We start from the raw sequence: 18,831 nt of genomic DNA on the forward strand, positions 1-18,831 counted from the left end.
TAAAAATTAAACTTAAAAAGGCAATCAATTACAAAATTTTTTTTGTGCAGAATGTATTCAGGGTAAAATATAAAATAAAGAAAAAAAAATTTTAAGCCAGTGTGAGCCAAAGGGGCAAGACCACTGGGGGTGCAGCACCCGAAGCCCACAGTGGGCAGTGGTGGGTCAGAGCTGAGCCTGGGCGCTTGGTTTCACATTTTCTTCCTCCCTTTTTTCTTTTTGATCCACCCGTACCCCAAACAAAAGTCAGTGCCTGAGTAGACAGAGACACTTTTCCTTTCTCACTTTCTAGTGGAGACCCCATGTTACCACAGTAAAAGAGAGACGTCACCCGAGGTAGTGGTCATCCAGGGAGATTGGGGGTCAGCATTAAGGGCAGGCCTGGGAGTTTCTGTGGCTGCCTGTGGGTTACATCCTATTTTCCAGACACATATCTGTCTTCGGGAGGCCCCTGAGGGGTGCCTCACACAGTGGGGGCAATCTCTGTCCCTACTGTGAACTCCTCCCTTGGTTTGGGAGTGGGAAGGTGCAGGGCTAAGAGATGACATTTGGAAGGGCAGGAAATACTATCTGGCATATCCCCAAGCCTTCCCAGGGGATCAGAGCCCAAATGGCTGGAGGCTGATTTGGTGAAACAGAGAAGCTTGAGGTCCCAGATTCCAGTTCTGGCTCTTCAACAAGTTCTCTGTGTGATCTTGGGAAATTCACTGCCCTTTAGTGCTGAGATGACGGAATGGACCGCATGGTCCAGGTGGTCCCTTTCCACCTGGAGGTCATACAGCCCTGGGGTGAAGTTCAGGGTCAGAGGACTCAGCCCTCACTTGTTCTCCTGCGCCTCCCTAATTCCCCCACCCAGCCTGACAGCTGGGCCAGTCTGGGCTATTTATGGCTTGGCCTGATGTTGTGTTCCCCTGTGCCTCCCACGCTGGGCCCCACTCAGCTTGGGCCCAGCACCCACCCGCCCAGTCCACCAGCCACATCGCCAGGAGTCCTGCTGCTTTGGCTCTCACAGAACAAGCCATGCCCTGGGGAAAGAACTCCTCTCCCCACTGGGGACACCATCTGGGGTGCCTCCCCTCTGCCTCCGCCTGCCGGGTCTGGGGGCCCCACTCCCGCCCAGCCTGGGAGACCCGTCAGCCATCACCACTGCTCTGCCAAGACATGGCCCTGCAGAATGCCATCTACACCGGAGACCTGGCAAGATTGCAGGAGCTGTTCCCCCCGCACAGCACAGCCGACCTGCTACTGGAGAGCCGAGGCGCAGAACCTCGCTGGAGCAGCCACCAGAGGGGTGAGAGGCAGCTGGGGTTGCTGAGAAGGAGGGGGCTGGGCTGACCGCCTCTGCCACAGAGGTCCTAAGGGCTTGAGGAAAAGGAGAAGCCCCCGGCTGTTACTCTCCGACCTCAAAACTTGCCCAATAGCCTAAACCTTGGCCCAGCAACACAGTCATGCGGAGCCCAGAATAGCTCCTGCTGGCTGCGTGGCCAGGTCAGGCTTGGAGCAAGGGACACAGGGGGCCGTCTGCCTCCGTCTGTCTGTATTTCCCTCCTGCTCTCCCTTTCTCTACCTTTGGCATCTACCTCTCCTCCCTACTCCCCTCTCCCTGCCCGCATGCTCATGAGTTGGTCTCCAGAAGAGTGCAAGGGGCAGGGAGAGCCCCCCGATGACAGACACCCTCTCTGCGCCAGGCTGGTGGAGAAGCCCAGCAGAGGGTCTGAGGAGCACCCCAAGTCTGGCCCGGGACCCATCGTCACCCGCACGGCCTCGGGACCTGCCCTTGCCTTCTGGCAGGCAGTGCTGGCTGGGGATGTGGGCTGTGTCTCCCACATCCTTGCAGACTCCAGTACTGGCCTGGCTCCTGATTCCGTCTTTGATACCAGCGACCCAGAGCGATGGAGGGATTTCCGCTTCAACATCCGTGCTCTGAGTACGGGCTGGGGCACTGGGGGGTCTCAGTGGGAGAGAAGGGAGGCTTGCAGATGGAGCTCTGGGCTCCCTCTTCCTGCCTCTGGCCACCTCACCCCATTGGCTGGCAGGTCTTTGCCTTCCCTGGGGATCTAAGGCCCACGCCCCCCTTCCCTAGGACTCTGGTCTCTGACGTATGAAGAGGAGCTGACCACCCCACTGCATGTGGCAGCCAGCCGTGGCCACACTGAAGTCCTGCGGCTGCTGCTGAGGCGGCGGGCAAGGCCGGACAGTGCCCCTGGGGGCCGCACTGCCCTGCACGAGGCCTGTGCTGCAGGCCACACTGCCTGTGTCCATGTGCTGCTGGTGGCAGGAGCTGACCCCAACATCGCTGACCAGGATGGGAAACGCCCCCTGCATCTCTGCCGGGGGCCTGGCACCCTTGAGTGAGTGACCCCTCACCCCAACCCCCAGTTCCACTCTGAGGGGAGGCAACGAGGCCTTCTCAGGGAGGATGAGGGAAAATGTTGGGGATCTCGGGTGGAGCAGTCCAGGCTTGGGGCTCAGGTCAGGGTGCAGTTACTTCCCAAGCCATCCACCCATTAACCCCATGAACTTCGTAGTGGCCTGGACTTTGGGCAGTTTTCTGGTCTCCCAGGGGTGGAGGGAGGCTGTGGCAGGGGTGCAGTTGCATGGCCTGCATTGGGAAATTGCCTGGCTCCATTATGGAAGGTGGTGTTGCTTAGAGTTTTTTTTAAACACTTTCTGAGCGTATTCTATGTTCCAAGCACCTCAGGGAGGCTGGTGGCACTGTACCAAGTACAATAATAACTAAGTCATGGCCCTGCCTTCAGGGAGCTTACTGTCCGTTGATCCAGTCAGGGAGTAGAGGATGGTGGCCCAGTGAGGACCTGCTGGGGATCCTCTGGGCCGGGTCTGGTTCTCCACGACAGGTCTAGAATCTCCGTATTGATAGGGCACTCTCATATCAGGGGCTAAAGGCACTCTCACTAACTAAACTCCCAAGAAACTAATGAATACACCCAAATGTGCCAATGTATCATTTATTGTAGGGAATAGTTCTTTGCAGTGACATAAATAATTGCAATCCATGTGTAAGGGACCTGGGAGGATGGGATCCCAGTTACAATTGTGTGAACTAACTCTCCAGACTACAGAGGCCCTCTCTCTACTGACTGCACACCTGTGGGTCTTGCCTCTCACCTCTGAAAGGTGCCAAATGATTGACCTTGGGGCTCTCCTTTCATGGACCCTCTCCTTGTTAACTTCATCAGCCTCTAGAGGATTCTATAGACATAATCATACTATGGTTGCAGATGTGTTCTTTACTAGTGTGGCCCATTGGAAACCTAATCTGAGCCACATATGCAAGGTAGAATGTTCTAGCAGCCCTATCAAAAAATGGCAAATGACTGGGCACAGTGGCTCACACCTGTAATCTCAGCACTTTGGGAGGTGGAGCCAGGTGGATCGCCTGAGGTCAGGAGTTCAGGACCAGCCTGGCCAACATGGTAAAACCCCCATCTCCACTAAAAATACAAAAATTAGCCAGGTGTGGTGACGGGCGCCTGTAATCCCAGCTACTCGGGAGGCTGAGGCAGGAGAATCTCTCGAACCTGGGAGGCTGAGGTTGCAGTGAGCTGAGATTGTGCCACTGCACTCCAGCCTGGGCGAAAAAGGGAAACTCTGTCTCAGAACAAACAAACAAAAACAAAAACCCCACAAAAATTATTCGGGCATGGTGGTGCATGCCTGTAATCTTAGCTACTCAGGAGGCTGAGGTGGGAGGATCACCTGAGCCTCTGAGATTGCAGTGAGTGGAGATTGTACCACTGTACTCTAGCCTGGATGACAGAGAAAGACCCTATCTCAAAAAAAAAAAAAAAAAAAAAGAGTGAGTGAGATAGGGTTTTCTCTTTCAGTCACCCAATCTGGATGTGCAGTGGAACAATCATAGCTCACCGTAGCTTCAGACTCCTGGGCTCAAGCAATCCTCTCACTTCAGCCTACAGAGTAGCCGAGACTTCTACAGGCCCACACCATCATGCCCAGCAATTTTTTGTGGAGACGGTCTCACTTCGTTGCCCAGGAAAGTCTTAAACTTCTGGGCTAAAGTGATTCTCCACTGCATCTAGCTGGCTCTGTTTCTGAAGGGAAAAAAAGGCATGCATAGAACACAGCACAGCTGAGTTAGGATTAGCCACATTTCAAGAACTCAGTAGCCACAGGTGGCTGGTGGCGACCACCGGATAGTGAAGCTCCACGTAATCCCACCAGCCTCCCTGAGGTCACACCCAGTGAGAATCCTTCCTTCCTTTTTGAGTAAACAAATGTATTTTGAAATTATTATGGAGACTTTGAAACATATAGAAAGTCAGATAGGTTAATAAAGTGAGCCCCCAAATCCATCACCCTCTATACCACCTGCTCCCCTGACCAAGTATGGTCATTTTGAGCTCTTACGACGACCGGTTTCTGGGCATTGTCTCACGTGCTGCTCACAACCGCCTCAGAAGGTCCAGGTGTTATTAATTATTCCCATTCTACACAAGAGGGAACTGGAGCTCAGAGAGGCCGAGTCCCCTTAGTCTTGAAGTGAGGCACACACATTGCTGTGACTCCCTGGGCTTCTTACTGTCTTGGAACAAATCCAGTTGGCCAATTTTGGTCTTTTTTTTTTTTTTGAGTCGGAGTCTCACTCTGTCGCCCAGGCTGGAGGAGTGTAGTGGCATGATCTTGGCTCGCTGAAGACTCTGCCTTCCAGGTTCAAGTGATTCTTCTGCCTCAGCCTCCCAAGTGGCTGGGATTACAAGCATCCACCACTACACCAGGCTAATTTTTCTATCTTTAGTAGAGATGGGGTTTCACCATGTTGGCCAGGCTGGTCTCAAACTCCTCACCTCAGGTGATCCACCTGCTTCGGCCTCCCAAAGTGCTGGGATTATAGGCATGAGCCACCTCGCCCAGCCAGTCAGTCTTGTTCTTTGTCCCACTGCCCCATTTCCATGTGTGCCCACAGCTGGGCCCCAAGCTGCCTTCCTCCTCCAGTCCCAGCATGCAGAGACCCCAACAGTCCTGCTGCCCTGGACCCAAACAGCAACCCTCCCCCTACTAGCTGTGTCAACTTGCATGAGATCCTCAAACCTCAGTTTCCTCTTCTATGACATAAGAGTCATAAGAGAGCCTACCAAGGGAAGGTAGTGAGGATTAAATTACCGAATACACGTAAAGCCTTTAGCAGGCACTTGTTCTAATTGCTCATGTGATAACTGTTGGTGACTTTTATTTGCACTGACGATTTAGTGGATTATCCCAACAAAAAGTATTTGGATTTTAAAGAAGGACACCTGTTGGCTGTGTGCAGCGGCTCATGCCTGAAATCCCAGCACTTTTGGAGGCCAAAGAGGGTGGATTGCTTGAGGTCAGGTGTTCAAAACCAGCCTGGCCAACATGGTGAAAACCCATCTCTACTAAATACACAAAAAAGTAGCCAGGCATGGTGGTGGGTGCCTGTAATCCCAGTTACTCAGGAGGCCAAGGCAGGAGAATCGTTTGAACCCGGGAGGCAGAGGTTGCAGTGAGCCAAGATCATGACACTGCACTTCAGCCTGGGTGATAGAACAAGACTCAGTCTCAAAAAAAAAAAGGACACTGTTGATCTTGCAGAATGGTGCCGGGATGACCAGTGATGGGCAGGATGGAGGGTGGGTAGGGGGAGACAGAACCAAGAGCCATCCGAGTGTTCCCGCCAGGGGTCTGTGCCAGCTTTTCTCTCCACCACCATCTCCCCCCAATAGGTGTGCGGAGCTGCTCCTCAGGTTCGGAGCGAGAGTGGATGGTCGGTCCGAGGAGGAAGAGGAGACCCCTTTGCATGTGGCCGCCCGGCTTGGCCATGTGGAGCTGGCAGACCTGCTTCTAAGACGGGGGGCATGTCCTGATGCCCGTGATGCCCAAGGCTGGACTCCACTGCTGGCTGCCTGTGATGTCCGCTGCCAGTCCACTGCTGATGCAGAGGCCACCGCCGCCCGCTGCCTGCAGCTGTGCAGCCTGCTGCTTTCAGCCGGAGCAGATGCCGATGCTGCCGACCAGGACAAGCAGCGACCCCTGCACCTGGCCTGTCGCCGTGGCCATGCAGCTGTTGTGGAGCTGCTTCTGTCCTGCGGCGTCAGCGCCAATGCCATGGACTATGGGGGACACACGCCCCTGCACTGTGCTCTGCAGGGCCCAGCTGCAGCCCTGGCCCAGAGCCCTGAGCACGTGGTTCGGGCTCTGCTCAACCACGGCGCTGTGCGATTCTGGCCAGGGGCCCTCCCCAAGGTATGGGGGACTGCAGGCAGCAGAAGGGCCACCAATGGTGAGGGGACAGGGAGACCTAGGCCTGTGCTCCAGCTTGCTTTGGAATGTGGCCTGGAACACCTGTGCACATAGTTCCTTCTGTCTTTCATTGAGCATGTAAGCAAAGCCCAAATAGGAGTAAAGGTGAAGACAGATCAGTGGGAAATGTGTGTGTGTGTGCATGTGTACACATGGTGTGCATGTGTGTGTGCATGTGTACACATGGTGTGCATGTGTGTACATGTGTTCATGCACATTTGTGCATGTATATACTGTGCATGGGTGAGAAAGGAGGACTGAGAGCAGTGGGGCCAGATGATAAAGGATCCAAAAAGACGGAAGGAGTCAGGGCTCATGTGGGTGGCAGGCATTGCTTAGGGGTCTCCATCAGCACAGCAAACCGGTGAAAATAGCGTTTAAGGAAGCTCCCACTAGCAGTGGGATCAGTTCAGTGGCAGATGCAAGAGAGACTCCCCAAGGGAAGAGGGTGAACCTGTTTCAGGAGGCTCACGGTCCCCTGAACATCAGCAAATGGACACGGTCCCACTTTCTGAGAATCTAGCAGGACCCACAGGTGCCACTATCCTGGCACCTGTGAAAATGCCTTTCACTGTCAATTTCAATTTATATCCTACTTTATCTTAATTTCCCCTAAGTGGGTTCAACTTGAAGACCTGTGCTACTGATGCCCTGGGAGGGGCCTTGCCCCATGCTGTGTCGTGTCTGGAGGGGGTAGATAATGTCACAGAGGGCACTGGGCCTGGGATGGAGACATCCGTTCTCAGAGGAGATGGGTCAGACTGAAACCACCCTCTGAGTAGGCAGGTCCCCTCTGGCCCCGCTAAGGGTCTTGTCCCACCCAGCCTAGCCTGTCCTGGGGCCACCCCTGCTATCCCAGCCTCTCCCCTTTGCTCACAAACCTAGAAGCATCTGTCTGGATTCCTAAGCAAGACCAAATAATTAAACAGCCCAAGAGTTCGGCAGATTGGTCTCCCCTTTGGGAAAATACGAGAAAATCAACAATTAACACTAATTAATCTCCTATTAACACTAGATAATTAGGAGACAAGCAATTCCCTGTAATCTGACGGTGGCTCTGACAGCTAATGATTTCCCGGGCAGGCAGGGGTGGGAGGAGGGCCCAGCACAGCGAAAAGATTTCCTGGGACCCCACAGCCCTCCTCTACCCCCTCAGCCTGTCTCTGGGACCAAAGGGGCTGGCAGAACAAAGTAGCCCATTTGTCCCTTTCCATGATCTGCAGCCCTGCCAGCCTGGGCTGAGGGGTTTCTGTCCTCCCTGTGCAGAAGCCTCCACTGCCCATCTGCGATGAAATGCCAGCCCCCACTGGTTCCCTAGGAGCCACCACTTTAGACTTTGTACTCAGGGGACCTGGATCCTGGATGTGACTTAGGTGCTTTTTCTTGTGGCTATAGACAACTCACTGCATGTGATACAGCCTCTCCTGAACAGGGTGGAACGCTGTAGGACTTGGGAACAGTCGGAGCAAGCGCAGCCCTGACCACACACCAGGCACTGCTCTAAGCTGTATTTCCTGTTACAGGAGTTCCTCAGTCCTCCCAGTAACCTCTGAGGTCAGTGGTGACCAGTCGTGCAGGCTCTGGAGCCAGACACACTCCCTGTGTGACCTTCGGCAAGTTGCTGAATCTCCCTAGGCCTCAGCTTCCTCATCTGTAACATAGGGATATGACATGATGCCTTCTTTATAGGGTTCGTGTGAGAAGAGTTAATCCACATCAAGCCTGGTGCTTAACACTTTGTAGCTAGTGTTGTTCTCGTTATGTAACGGATGAGAAAGCACTTGGTAAGCTGATTGGCGTCATCCCAACGAGGGTATCACTGGACGTGGGAGAGTGCAAAGCAGGTTGGTGTAGCTGCATGGGCTTCCTGGAGGCAGGACTGGGATGGGCAGTTTTGGAGGGAGGGAGGAGAAAGAGGCAGGCATTCCAGGAAGGGTCAGCTGCTTGAGCCCAGTGCAGAGGTGGGGATCAACATGGGCCCGGAAGGACAGAGATGGGCCTGAGGGGCAGGTGGAGATGAGAGTTGGAGGGAACCAGCCTGCTTTTCCGTAGCTCCGAGGAGGAGTGAGGAAAAGAGGCCTCCCGGGACAGGCTGGTGAGCACTGCTCAGATGTAGAGCTAGAAGCAGAGGGTCTGGATGTGTAAAATGCTTTCTCCAGGGACCCCTGGAAGGCCAGGCCTTCTGCTCCCACTGATCATCGATGCTCTCATCGGACAAGCAGAAGGGTCTCCTCTCTGCAGGCAGAAGCTGCCAAGCCCCCACTGTTAGATGCAATTGTATGTCTGGGCACTTGTGGGTTGTGTTGAGATACTGCTTGAAAGATGGTACTTAGCTGTTTTCAGATCTTACAAAGGTTCTGTGGCCACAGCCTCTAGATATGCAGCAAGAGTGGAGTGCAGCGGAGGAGGCATGAATCTGCTTCAGGTACCGAGTTCAGGCATGAGCAGGCATCATGGTGCCGGTGTCTGTCAGGCCACCTTTCTGACTGTCCATAGCCTGCTCCACTGCATGGCTTGCCTGCTCACATCAGGGTTTCACTGTGTCACCCAGGCTGGAGTGCAGTGGCGCAATCTCAGCTCACTGCAACTTCTGCCTCCCAGGCTCAAGCAATTCTCCTGCCTTAGCCTCCTGAGTAGCGGGGATTACAGGTGCCCGCCACTACCACCCAGCTGATTTTTGTATTTTTAGTAGGGATGGTGTTTCATCATGTTGGCCAGGCTGGTTTCAAACTCTTGACCTCAAGTGATCCACCCGCCTCAGCCTCCCAAAGTGCTGGGATTACAGGCATGAGCCACTGCTCCTGGCCCCTGCTTATTTTTCATTGCAGCAGCAGATCTGAGAGTGATGACTTCTGTGCTTTTTATGTTTCCTTCTGAAACAGAACCTCTTGGATGATGAAGACTATTTTCCCCACTAGTCCTTGGCACATAATAGGCCTTCAATAAATATTGCTGAATGAAGCAATGAAAGCATGAGTTTGGCTCCAACTAGATCCCACCCCTGCTCCTACCACATCTTCTCCTGCTGCTATGGGCAGTCCGACAGCCTCGGACTGCCTTGTCCCTTCTCCCTGAGTGCACTCCTGGCTCCGGGGTTCCCTTGCCTCCAGAACCCAGTTCTCCCTCTGTGAGCCTCTCCTTGACCACCCAGAGCCACCCCACTCCCTGGCCACTTCTTGTAGCTGTCTCTACCCTCACTTGTCATTGGATGGATTCTGTGGTCTTTTTATCTGTTCAGGAGCTCCAGTCACAGGTCGGGGACTCCCTTCCAGCCAGCAGAAAACCTGGCCCAGGACCTTGTAGAGGCAGAGAGGAGAGCAGGATGGGGCAGCGGTTAAGGGCAAGGGACTGCACTGCCAGGCCTGGACTGTGGGAACCACAACTTGGGCAAGTTAATTAACTTCTCCGTGCCTCAGTTTCCCTTGGCTGTAACGAAGGAAATTGGATAATAACACGGGGATATTAACTGTCCACCCCAGCTGGGCGCAGTGGCTCATGCCTGTAATCTCAGCACTTTGGGAGGCTGAGGTGGGTGGATCATGAGGGCAGGAGATCAAGACCACCCTGGTTAACACAGTGAAACCCCATCTCTACTAAAAATACAAAAGATCAGTCGGGTGTGATGGCACACCTGTAGTCCTAGGTACTCAGGGGGCTGAGGCAGGAGAATCACTTGAACACGGGAGGCAGAGGCTGCAGTGAGCTGAGATCATGCCACTGTACTCCAGCCTGGGCAACAGAGTGAGATTTGGTCTCAAAATTAATTAGTTAATTAAAAGTATAGCAAAAAGTATTTCACTCAGGTGACAGCAAAAGGCCCAGGTTTCCCTTGGAGGGAGGTCAGTAAAGAGTTCATACATGTAAAGTGCTAGGGAAAGTATCTGGCCTGAGTTATGCAATAGAAAGGTAAGCTGCCATACTGGCTTCCTGGATCAAACGAAGCACCACAGACTCGGTATCTTAAAGCAAAAGAAATGGAATCCCTTACAGCAATGGAGGCTGGAAGTTTGAAATACAGGGAGGGGTTGGCAATGCTGGCTCCTTCTGGAGCCTCTGAGGGAGAATCCATTCCATGGCGCTCTTGTAGCTTCCAGTGGTTCCCCACAATCCTCGGTGTCCTTTGGCTTGTACACAGGTCACTCCTTTGTTGTCACATGGCCTCCTAGTCTCTGTAGATGTCTGTGCCTCTGTATAAGAACACCAGTCATATTGAATGAGGCCCACCCTAATAACCTCATTTTAACACGATTACATTTGTAAAGGCCCTATTTCCAAATAAGGTCCCATTCATAGGTAGAGGGGGTGAGGTCTTCAATATATCTTTTGGGAAACAAAGTTCAACCCACAACAACTATTCTGTAGCTGTCTGGTCGCTCTGTGTGGACTAACTGGATACTCTACATGTCTCTGCCTCCTGCAGGTGCTGGAGCGCTGGAGCACGTGCCCTCGGGCCATCGAGGTCCTGATGAACACCTACAGCACCGTGCAGCTTCCGGAGGAGGCTGTGGGCCTGGTGTCTCCTGAAACTCTGCAGGTCAGATTCCAGGACCCTGAACATAGAGCCTCTTAGCCTGGCCCCTAAACTGCAGCCCCCCACAGAAAGTACCCAAAGAAGAACTTACGTCCCAGAAAGAGAACTTTCAGAGTGAACCCCCAAACATTCATTGTTTCTAAGAGGTTCTGGTAGATGTCCCATCCCTCACCAGCCTACCCTGTAAGGAGGAGCCAGCGCCACCTGTCCAAGGCTGGCCATCACTGAGCCCTTCGTTCTGTCCCCAGAAACATCAGCGTTTCTACTCCTCCCTCTTTGCCTTGGTGAGGCAGCCCAGGTCGCTGCAGCATCTGAGCCGCTGTGCGCTCCGCTCTCACCTGGAAGGCAGCCTGCCCCACGCGCTGCTCCGCCTTCCCCTGCCACCGTGCCTGCTCCGCTACCTGCAGCTGGATTTTGAGGACGTGCTCTATTAGGTGAGCCCTGGGATCTGTGAGCGGTCACAGCTGCTTGGTGGGTCCAGAGATGGGTGGGAGGAAAGAGAAGCACTGGGGAGGGCCCTGGCCAGAACCGGCACCAGAAGCCTCTGAATGCAAACCTCTCCTTCCAGATCTCCACGGTCTTTTGAGAGGGCCTGAAAGCAGATGCCCCAGCCTGCAGAGGGCGCTCCTCTGCACCAACTCAGGCCAGGTAGCCCAGCTCCACAGGCAGGTGTGGATGCTGTAATTCTCCATGCACAGAGGAGGACCCACCGCGGCAGCCAGGTGATGCCTGATGAAGACACACTCCTGTTGGGGCTCTCACAGGCCCCCTTCTAGCTTGTGCAAACCCTGTATGTGCATTAAAAATCTCCAGGTCTGTGTTTAGTGCTGTCTCCAACAGACCTTCCTCTGAACCGGCTCCTTTGCAGGGGAGTCAGGATGGGCAGACTGACAGGGGCTCCCTGACTGCCCCATGTTGCCAGCTGCACCATCTTCCCCTTTGGCATCAGCCAGCTGTTAAGGGGTCCCAGGCTTGCCAGCTTCGTGAAATGAGAGAATGGTCAGCAGGTGAGAGCGCACTAGGAAGGGCCTAAAGGAGGTGCGGGGTGCACATGGAGGGACCGCAGTTAGGCAGGAAGGCACAGGAAGCCTTGGGTTAGGGAGGTGAGGAGGCAGGAGAGCCACCCAGAAGGAGGGGCACGTGGAGTGGCCCATCGCAGAGGGTAGCCATGGCTCAGGTGACAGCGAAAGGCCCAGGTTTAGAAAAACACAATCAGTTCTGCCTATGGCCTGACACGGGAGGTCAGGGAGCATCAGAAGCACGCCTGGTTCCGGCCTCTTTTATCTACTCCTTCCTTAAATTTAGCTCTGTGGCCGCAAAAGCGCTGTGCTGAAAGTTACGTGATCCAGGTTCTGGTCTTAACTGCCATTAACTCGTGGAATGTAAGTCTCTTCCCTCTCTGGGCTCACGTTTCTGCATCTGTAAAAAGAGAGGTGGAGTCCCTGAGGGTTATTGCAGTATCAGGATTTTCAGAACCTTGCCAGAGGCCCCAGCAGCCAGGAGCTGCGTGCAAGCGCAGGCGGAGGGCCGGTGGTCGGGGCAGAGCAGCCAATCAAGCACACGGTGATCCCCGAGGTCAAGGGTCGCGGACCAGAATCCCTCAGGCGCGGGAGTGCCCCTGCGCGGGAGCTCGCGACTTTCCCGCCAACCGGCGCAAGCAACGCGTGAAGGGCGGGGCCTGGAGGGCGCGAAGCCAGATTTGGCATCGAGAAGGCGGTTGAGGAGAAGCGGAGAGGAAGTGAGATGGCCCCGACTCCCACCCTGGCCTCAACGACCTCGGGCTGACCGGCCTGTCTGGCTTCAGGTGCTGGGGCGCGGCTTGGGGACACGGGTGCGGGTGGGCAAGTGGTGGAGGCCCCTTGCTGTGGAACCCCCAGGCGGGCCCCGACCCCACCGGCTCCACCTCGCGGGCGAAGGTCGGGGGCAGGAAGCCGCTGCCCCGAGTGGAGGCGCGTGCGCGGGAAGCTGGTGCCCGAGGCCCACTCCTGCGGAGGGCCTGCGGGGCGCCCCACGGAGACCGCGGTTCGGGTGGAGGTCCGGGGGGACGTCCCGGTGCTCGGTGGTTTGTTCCACAGCCGTTCCGGGGGGGCCTGCTGCGTTCAGGCACCGCCGCGCGGGGCAAGGCCGGCCCTCCAGGCCGCCCCAGGGTCCGCCTGCGCGGGGGAGCCAGAGCGGCGGCGCAGAGGAGGAAGCAGCAGCTGCTGATCTCGGGGAGAGACGTATGGGGCCGGGGGTTTGGAAGTGCGAACTATTTTAGATCCGGTGACAGGGAAACCTGCTCTCGGAGGAGGTGACATTTAGCCTGAGACCTGAGTAGAGCGGATCGGCAGGGGTGGCAGCACAGAGCGCCCCGGCTGCGGGCGTTGGTGGGGGGGCGCACCTGCGGCGGTGGTCCAGGCCAGAGGCGGTCGTAGGGGGTGAGAGTCGGGATTCCTGGGGAGAACTGGGGGCGGGGGGCGCTGAGGTGGATGTGGGGGCTGCAGAAGAGCGTTGTCTAGGGCAACTGCCTGGTTTTTGGCTTGGACCCCTGGATGGACGGTGGTGCCAGATGCTAAGATGGGGAAGACGAAGAAGGACCCGGAAGCAAAAGACCGTTGTTAGGGAGATGGCAATGGAGCCGCCTAGGAAGCATGTCAGCGGCTATGGCCCCAGGCGTGGGGATCTGGGAATCCGGGGCCGGGCCGAGCGCAAGTCTGGGCATCTTGCAAGTGCCGGCTCGCCGGCGCGAGAAAGAGTTCGGAGCTCTGCTCCCATGGAATCCCGACTCCCGGGGATGACCCGGCCGAGAGAGTCCTGTTGGTGGATTTTGATGGAAATTCTATTCGATCGCATTTACTTGGTTCATTGTGTCCTTCCGGGGCCCCAGGTTTCAGGTGCTCCATGCACTGCTGGGAACGAGACACGCTCCTGCCCTCAGTGAATCTTCAGTCTAGTCTGAGAAACAAGCTCGTGAACAACCTTTTAGAATAGAGGGGCAATAGGATGAATGCAAGATAAACGTGGGATCAGGAGCTGGGGGCATGAAAAGGAGGGCGAGGAATGGGCTTGGGATCTGGGAGGGCATCCCAGAAGGAGGATCCTCCTCTAAAGTGATAGGAAGAGTGGGGAGGATTCCTGGCCACATCTGGAGAGCCAGTGATCGTGGGATGCCTTTTTAAGGATGGGGAACGGAAGAAAGGCGATGTGGAGTGGTGGCTGTGAAGGGGCTGTGTGCAGCTTCACATGTTGTCCCTTTAGCGGGGCAATGTCAGGAGGGTCCTTCCTGGGGTTAGACATTCAGACTGTTGTGAGCCAGGGCGCTTCCTCCCCAGCCTCCTGGCTATTGGTCCCGCGGGCCCAGAACCTCTCCCTGGTAATTGCTTTTCGTAATGTGTTTGCTCCAAACCAATTTCACGCCTCCGTGAGGACTCCGCCCTGCACTGGAGGCACGGATCTCCCCACTACCAACCTACCCGCGTGTGAACTCGTGGGCTCACACATACGGCACACATTTAACACAACAGACATACAGGGTTTGGATACCAGGGCACACTAAACATACTTAACCCTACACTCACGCACACTAGACGTTAAGACATTCATGTACAACCCCCTCTCTCCAACTAGTGCATTCCGTTTAGCACCCAGAGGCGTCTCGCGCTCGCCCTTGGATGCTCAGCTGGTGGTTTCTTTGCCCTTGGCGCGTCTCCTGGACTCTCGCCAGGGGGCGCTGCAGCACCTACACCTCCTCGGTGCCCGCAGTTGTGCGCTGCTGCCACCAGAGGGTACCAGCGGCCAGGCCCGACGCTGCCCACCGTGAGAGGACTTTCTCCGGCCAATGAGTGTTGGAGGTGTAGATTTGTTGGCTCTGACTTGAATACTTTGTTCTTTCTTAGCATCCTTGGTGCTGGTTGGCAACACATGAAGCCCAGGTCGGGCTAGATGATGAGGCCATGGTGGGCATACAGATTTAAAATTTCTCTGTAGGAGCATTTCCCAAATGTCAGAGAACATGGACAAACAAAGCAGCACTTTTAGAATTCTGGTTTGGACAATGAGACCAGGTACTTGCCCAGGAATTCAGTATGAGAACCATAGTTTTTTCACTGATAAAGGAGCTAGGCTCTGTTCAGATTTGACAGAGGCAAGGTCTGTACTCGGTTGATGAGAGAGTAAAAAGTAGTTTTTGGAGTGCTCTGGATTTCAGGGAAAATGAGTCTGTTCCCTACTTGGGCACTCTGCTTATTTAGTACAGGAAGAGCTCATTTTGGAGGGTGTTTTTTCATATTCACTTGACCCTTACCCTTGCTTTTTGAGTAGGCAAAGTTTTTGTTGTTGTTATTTTTGTTATTTCTTTTTCTTTTCATTTTTGAGACAGAGTTTCCCTTTTGTCACCAAAGCTGGACTGCAATGGTGTGATCTTGGCACACTGCAACCTCCACCTCCTGGGTTCAAGCAATTCTCCTGCCTCAACCTCTGGAGTAGCTGGGATTACAGGGAGGTGCCACCACGCCCGGCTAATTGTTTGTATTTTTAATAGAGACAGGGTTTTATCACATTAGCCAGACTGGTCTCAAACTCCTGACCTCAGGTGATCTACCCGCCTTGGCCTCCCAAAGTGCTAGGATTAAAGGCGTGAGCTACCACACCAGCCTATTATTTCTAAGACAGGGTCCTGTTCTATCACCCAGGCTAGAGTGCAATGGCACAATCTCTGCACACTGAAGCCTCAACCTCCCCAGCTCAATGATCCTCCTACCTCAGTCTCCAGAGTAGCTAGGACTACAGGCATGTGCCACCATGCCTGGCCAATTTTCAAATTTTTTTGTAGAGACGGTCTCACCATATTGTCCAGGCTGGCCTTGAACTCCTGGTCTCAAGTGGTTCTCTCACCTCGGCCTTCCAAATTGTCAGGATTACAGATGTAAATCACTGTATCCCATCAGAGTAGATGTTTATCACTTTCCCTCACAGAGATGTCAAAGAGGGGTCAAGGTCACAGAGCCCAGTGAGGGGTCAGAACAGGAATTTGACTCCAGGTCTTTTTACTTTAGCCAGTGCTTCTTTCCATTTACCATGTGGCCTCAGTTCTATGTTCTATGAAAGGGCAGGGAAAGGAAGTGGGTTGCTGCAGTTGCCACAATGTATGTCAATGTTACTGTATGTCGGGGACTTCACGGAAGTCACACTTCGTGTCTCTAGCATGCCAAGGGAACAGATAGAGGATATAAATGGGTTGTGAAATATAGTATCCAACAAACGCCACACCAGGTCAACAGAAGTACTTGAGGTCTTACTTGCCTCTGTTCAGAATTGGTGGGCCACTGGGATTTATTGGCACTAAGCTTTAAGTATGTACTTCCTGTGCCAGCTTGAGTAGAGAATCCACTTTACTGAGTATAGTTCTAAGCAATAAGCTCTCAGCTTGAACTAGGTGACATACATCTTCAAGATCAAAGCATCTTTATTTTATTTATTTTTTGAGATGGAGTTTCACTCTCGTTGCCCAGGCTGGAGTGCAGTGGTGCAATCTTGGCTCACCATAACCTCCACCTCCCAGGTTCAAGCAAATCTCCTGCCTCAGCCTCCCAGGTAGCTGTGATTACAGGCATGTACCACCATGCCCAGCTAATTTTGTATTTTTAGTAGAGATGGGGTTTCACCATGTTGGTCAGGCTGGTTTTGAACTCCTGACCTCAGGTGATCCACCCACCTTGGCCTCCCAAAGTGCTGGGATTACAGGCATGAACCACTGTGTCTGGCTCAGAGGGTCTTTAAAACATTTTTTAGAGACAGTGTCTCCCTCTGTCACCCAATCTGGAGTACAGTGGTGCGATTATAACTCACTCTAACCTCCAACTCCTGGGCTCAAGCAATCCTGCTGCTTCTGCTCCCAAGTAGCTAGGGCTACAAGTGTGTGTCACCATGCATGGCTAATACAATCAGAGGGTCTTTTAACCTTGCGTCCTTCACACACCAGAAAGTGACAGGCTTCTTAAAGTGGCCTTTTATTGAAGGTATTGGTAGAAGAGAGATGTTTCAATATATATCCTTTCGAGCTTTTGGAATTTTGTACTATGTGATTTCATTACCTATACAATAAATGAATACAGTTACTTTTAAAAAATGGCTCTTCCTTCATCCTTATTAATTGGTCCTGTAACTGCTCATACAGGTTTAATTTCAATTATTGTATCTCCAAGTTGCCTCAATAATTTATCAAGTCAATAAGCCTCTTATGTATCCAACAATGTTAAGCCCTCTCACTTTAAAAATACAATATACTTTTGAAGCTTGGTTTTCATGTTGATATGGTAAAGTGCTTGGTTAATTTAACAAAGGGGAGTTCTGAAGAATATCTTTAGACAAGTCCTTTAGTAGTGAGTTGGAGTTCCCAGACCTAAGCTAAGGCACCTCTTCTTTCTCCATCATGACATCTTACACCAGACTCGTTTCTTAGAAATTTCACTGAGCTTAATGTGGTGACCAAGGTAGATCAAGACTGCATGGAAATGACACTCTTCTCTGTTTACCTCTGATGAATTGTCAGTTAAGGCATAACCAAAAAACTCTCAATTCTTGAGTCCTGCTCTCTTCCTCAGTCCACCCTGGTGACTGTGTTTCAAAGTACTGATTTAAATACATCAGCCTGACATTAACAGTGTTCACTAGGCTAACACAACATTCCTGATGGAACAAATGTCACTGAGATCCAGAGTTCCCTCCTGCTCTGTCCTGTCTTGGCGAGGCAACCCTGGGACTTGTGTAGATTTTCCTCCTCAATGGACCCAAATCACTTCCCCTACCTAGACTGCATCTTCCTAAACTTGCCTAGTTTTGCTGTTATTAATTTTAACTAGCTTGGCTCTCCCTACCCTCGCCTGAATAACAATCTTCTTGTGACCATATGACACTCACTGTAGCTAGCCAGGCTGGCTCTGTGTCCTGAAGCTTGGGTCACTCTTCTGTTGACTTGCCTGTCTTAAGTCTCTTTCTTACCCACTGACCTGAGGTGGCTATCAAGCCAAAGTGTCTGTGACTTTTGCCTCTAGATTGACAACTCTACTGCTGAGAATTGGGAGTAGGAGGAGAGCAGTAAAAGGCGCCACCATTTCTGTGTCTCAGAAGGGGGGAGGTGAGAGTCATCTGCAATTAGCGGATAATTAGCGCTGCTGACCCTTGGGGCTCATCAGCGCTCCTGGGGCCAGCCCCCAGCAATCAGCCAGGGCAGGTCGTGAGTGTCAGGCCCGGGAATGAATAGGGCTCATCAGCGGCGCTGGAGCTGGGGAGCCAATCAGGGAAATTAATAGCAGAAGAGAGGGAGAGAGTTCGAGGGAGGGAGACAGGAGATAGACAGACAGACAAGAGATACCGTTAAAGGAGAGAAATGAGAAAAACCAAGTAAGAGGGACTGGGATAAGGAATGAGAAATGGGAAAGAAATATCAGACAGAAATAGGAATAGAAACGAGGACGGGAAAGGGAAGAGGAGTGGGAGGAAGAAAAACAATGTAAAGGATGGGAGAAAGATGGAAGGGAAAGGTGAGAGGAATGGTAAGTACTTGGCATAGTGTGGGCACTCGAGGAAACTACCCACAGAGGCGAGAGAAAGGGACTAGAGGAAGTTGGCGATGGAGGAGGGAAAAAGGAAGAAGGTGAAGAGCCAGTGCCAAGAGAATAGAGACCAGAGGCCAGAGCGCGAATGGGACAGACAGACAGGAGGAAAGGGGCCCCGTAAGAGTGGCCCTAAGCCGCAGTACCGGGCGGGTGCAGCGCGCCCCCTGCCGGCCCTGCCTCGCCCCCTCAGCCCCGCGCTCTGGCTCGAAGGGGCGGCGGCGGTGCTGTCCCGCCCGTCGCGCTGGAGCTTGCTCTGGGGACCGCCACGACGCCCGCTCCACGGGCGGGGGAGGGGTGTCGGAGCCGGGAGGTAAGCCGGGGAATGACTCGGGATCCGACGGAGGGCGGCGGCCCAGGGCAGAGGGGTGCTGTCGTCCGGCCCCGCTGCCTGTCCCTCCTGGTGCG

At 53.6% G+C, this 18,831-nt stretch overlaps 1 protein-coding gene across 4 annotated transcripts; it reads left to right on the forward strand.

The window, feature by feature from the left end:
• The first annotated feature begins 931 nt into the window (after nt 1-931).
• On the forward strand, nt 932-11,655 carry ASB10 (ankyrin repeat and SOCS box containing 10). Of its 4 annotated transcripts, none has more exons than XM_003929879.3 (6): nt 932-1,291; nt 2,084-2,351; nt 5,724-6,243; nt 10,721-10,834; nt 11,080-11,265; nt 11,400-11,655. In XM_003929879.3, the coding sequence occupies exons 1-5, from the start codon at nt 1,021-1,023 to the stop codon at nt 11,263-11,265; spliced, it is 1,359 nt and encodes a 452-aa protein (XP_003929928.3). In that variant the 5' UTR covers nt 932-1,020; the 3' UTR covers nt 11,400-11,655. The 4 variants fall into 4 exon arrangements, 2 of the variants coding, with proteins under 2 accessions (XP_003929928.3, XP_003929926.3); XM_003929877.4 differs by lacking the exon at nt 932-1,291 and adding an exon at nt 1,328-1,927; XR_012511988.1 differs by lacking the exons at nt 932-1,291; nt 10,721-10,834; nt 11,080-11,265; nt 11,400-11,655 and adding exons at nt 1,324-1,927; nt 9,539-9,687 and having other exon boundaries at nt 5,724-8,725.
• Nucleotides 11,656-18,831: the final 7,176 nt, after the last annotated feature.

This window comes from Saimiri boliviensis, chromosome 10 (assembly GCF_048565385.1).
Source record: "Saimiri boliviensis isolate mSaiBol1 chromosome 10, mSaiBol1.pri, whole genome shotgun sequence".
Taxonomy (NCBI): Eukaryota; Metazoa; Chordata; class Mammalia; order Primates; family Cebidae; genus Saimiri; species Saimiri boliviensis.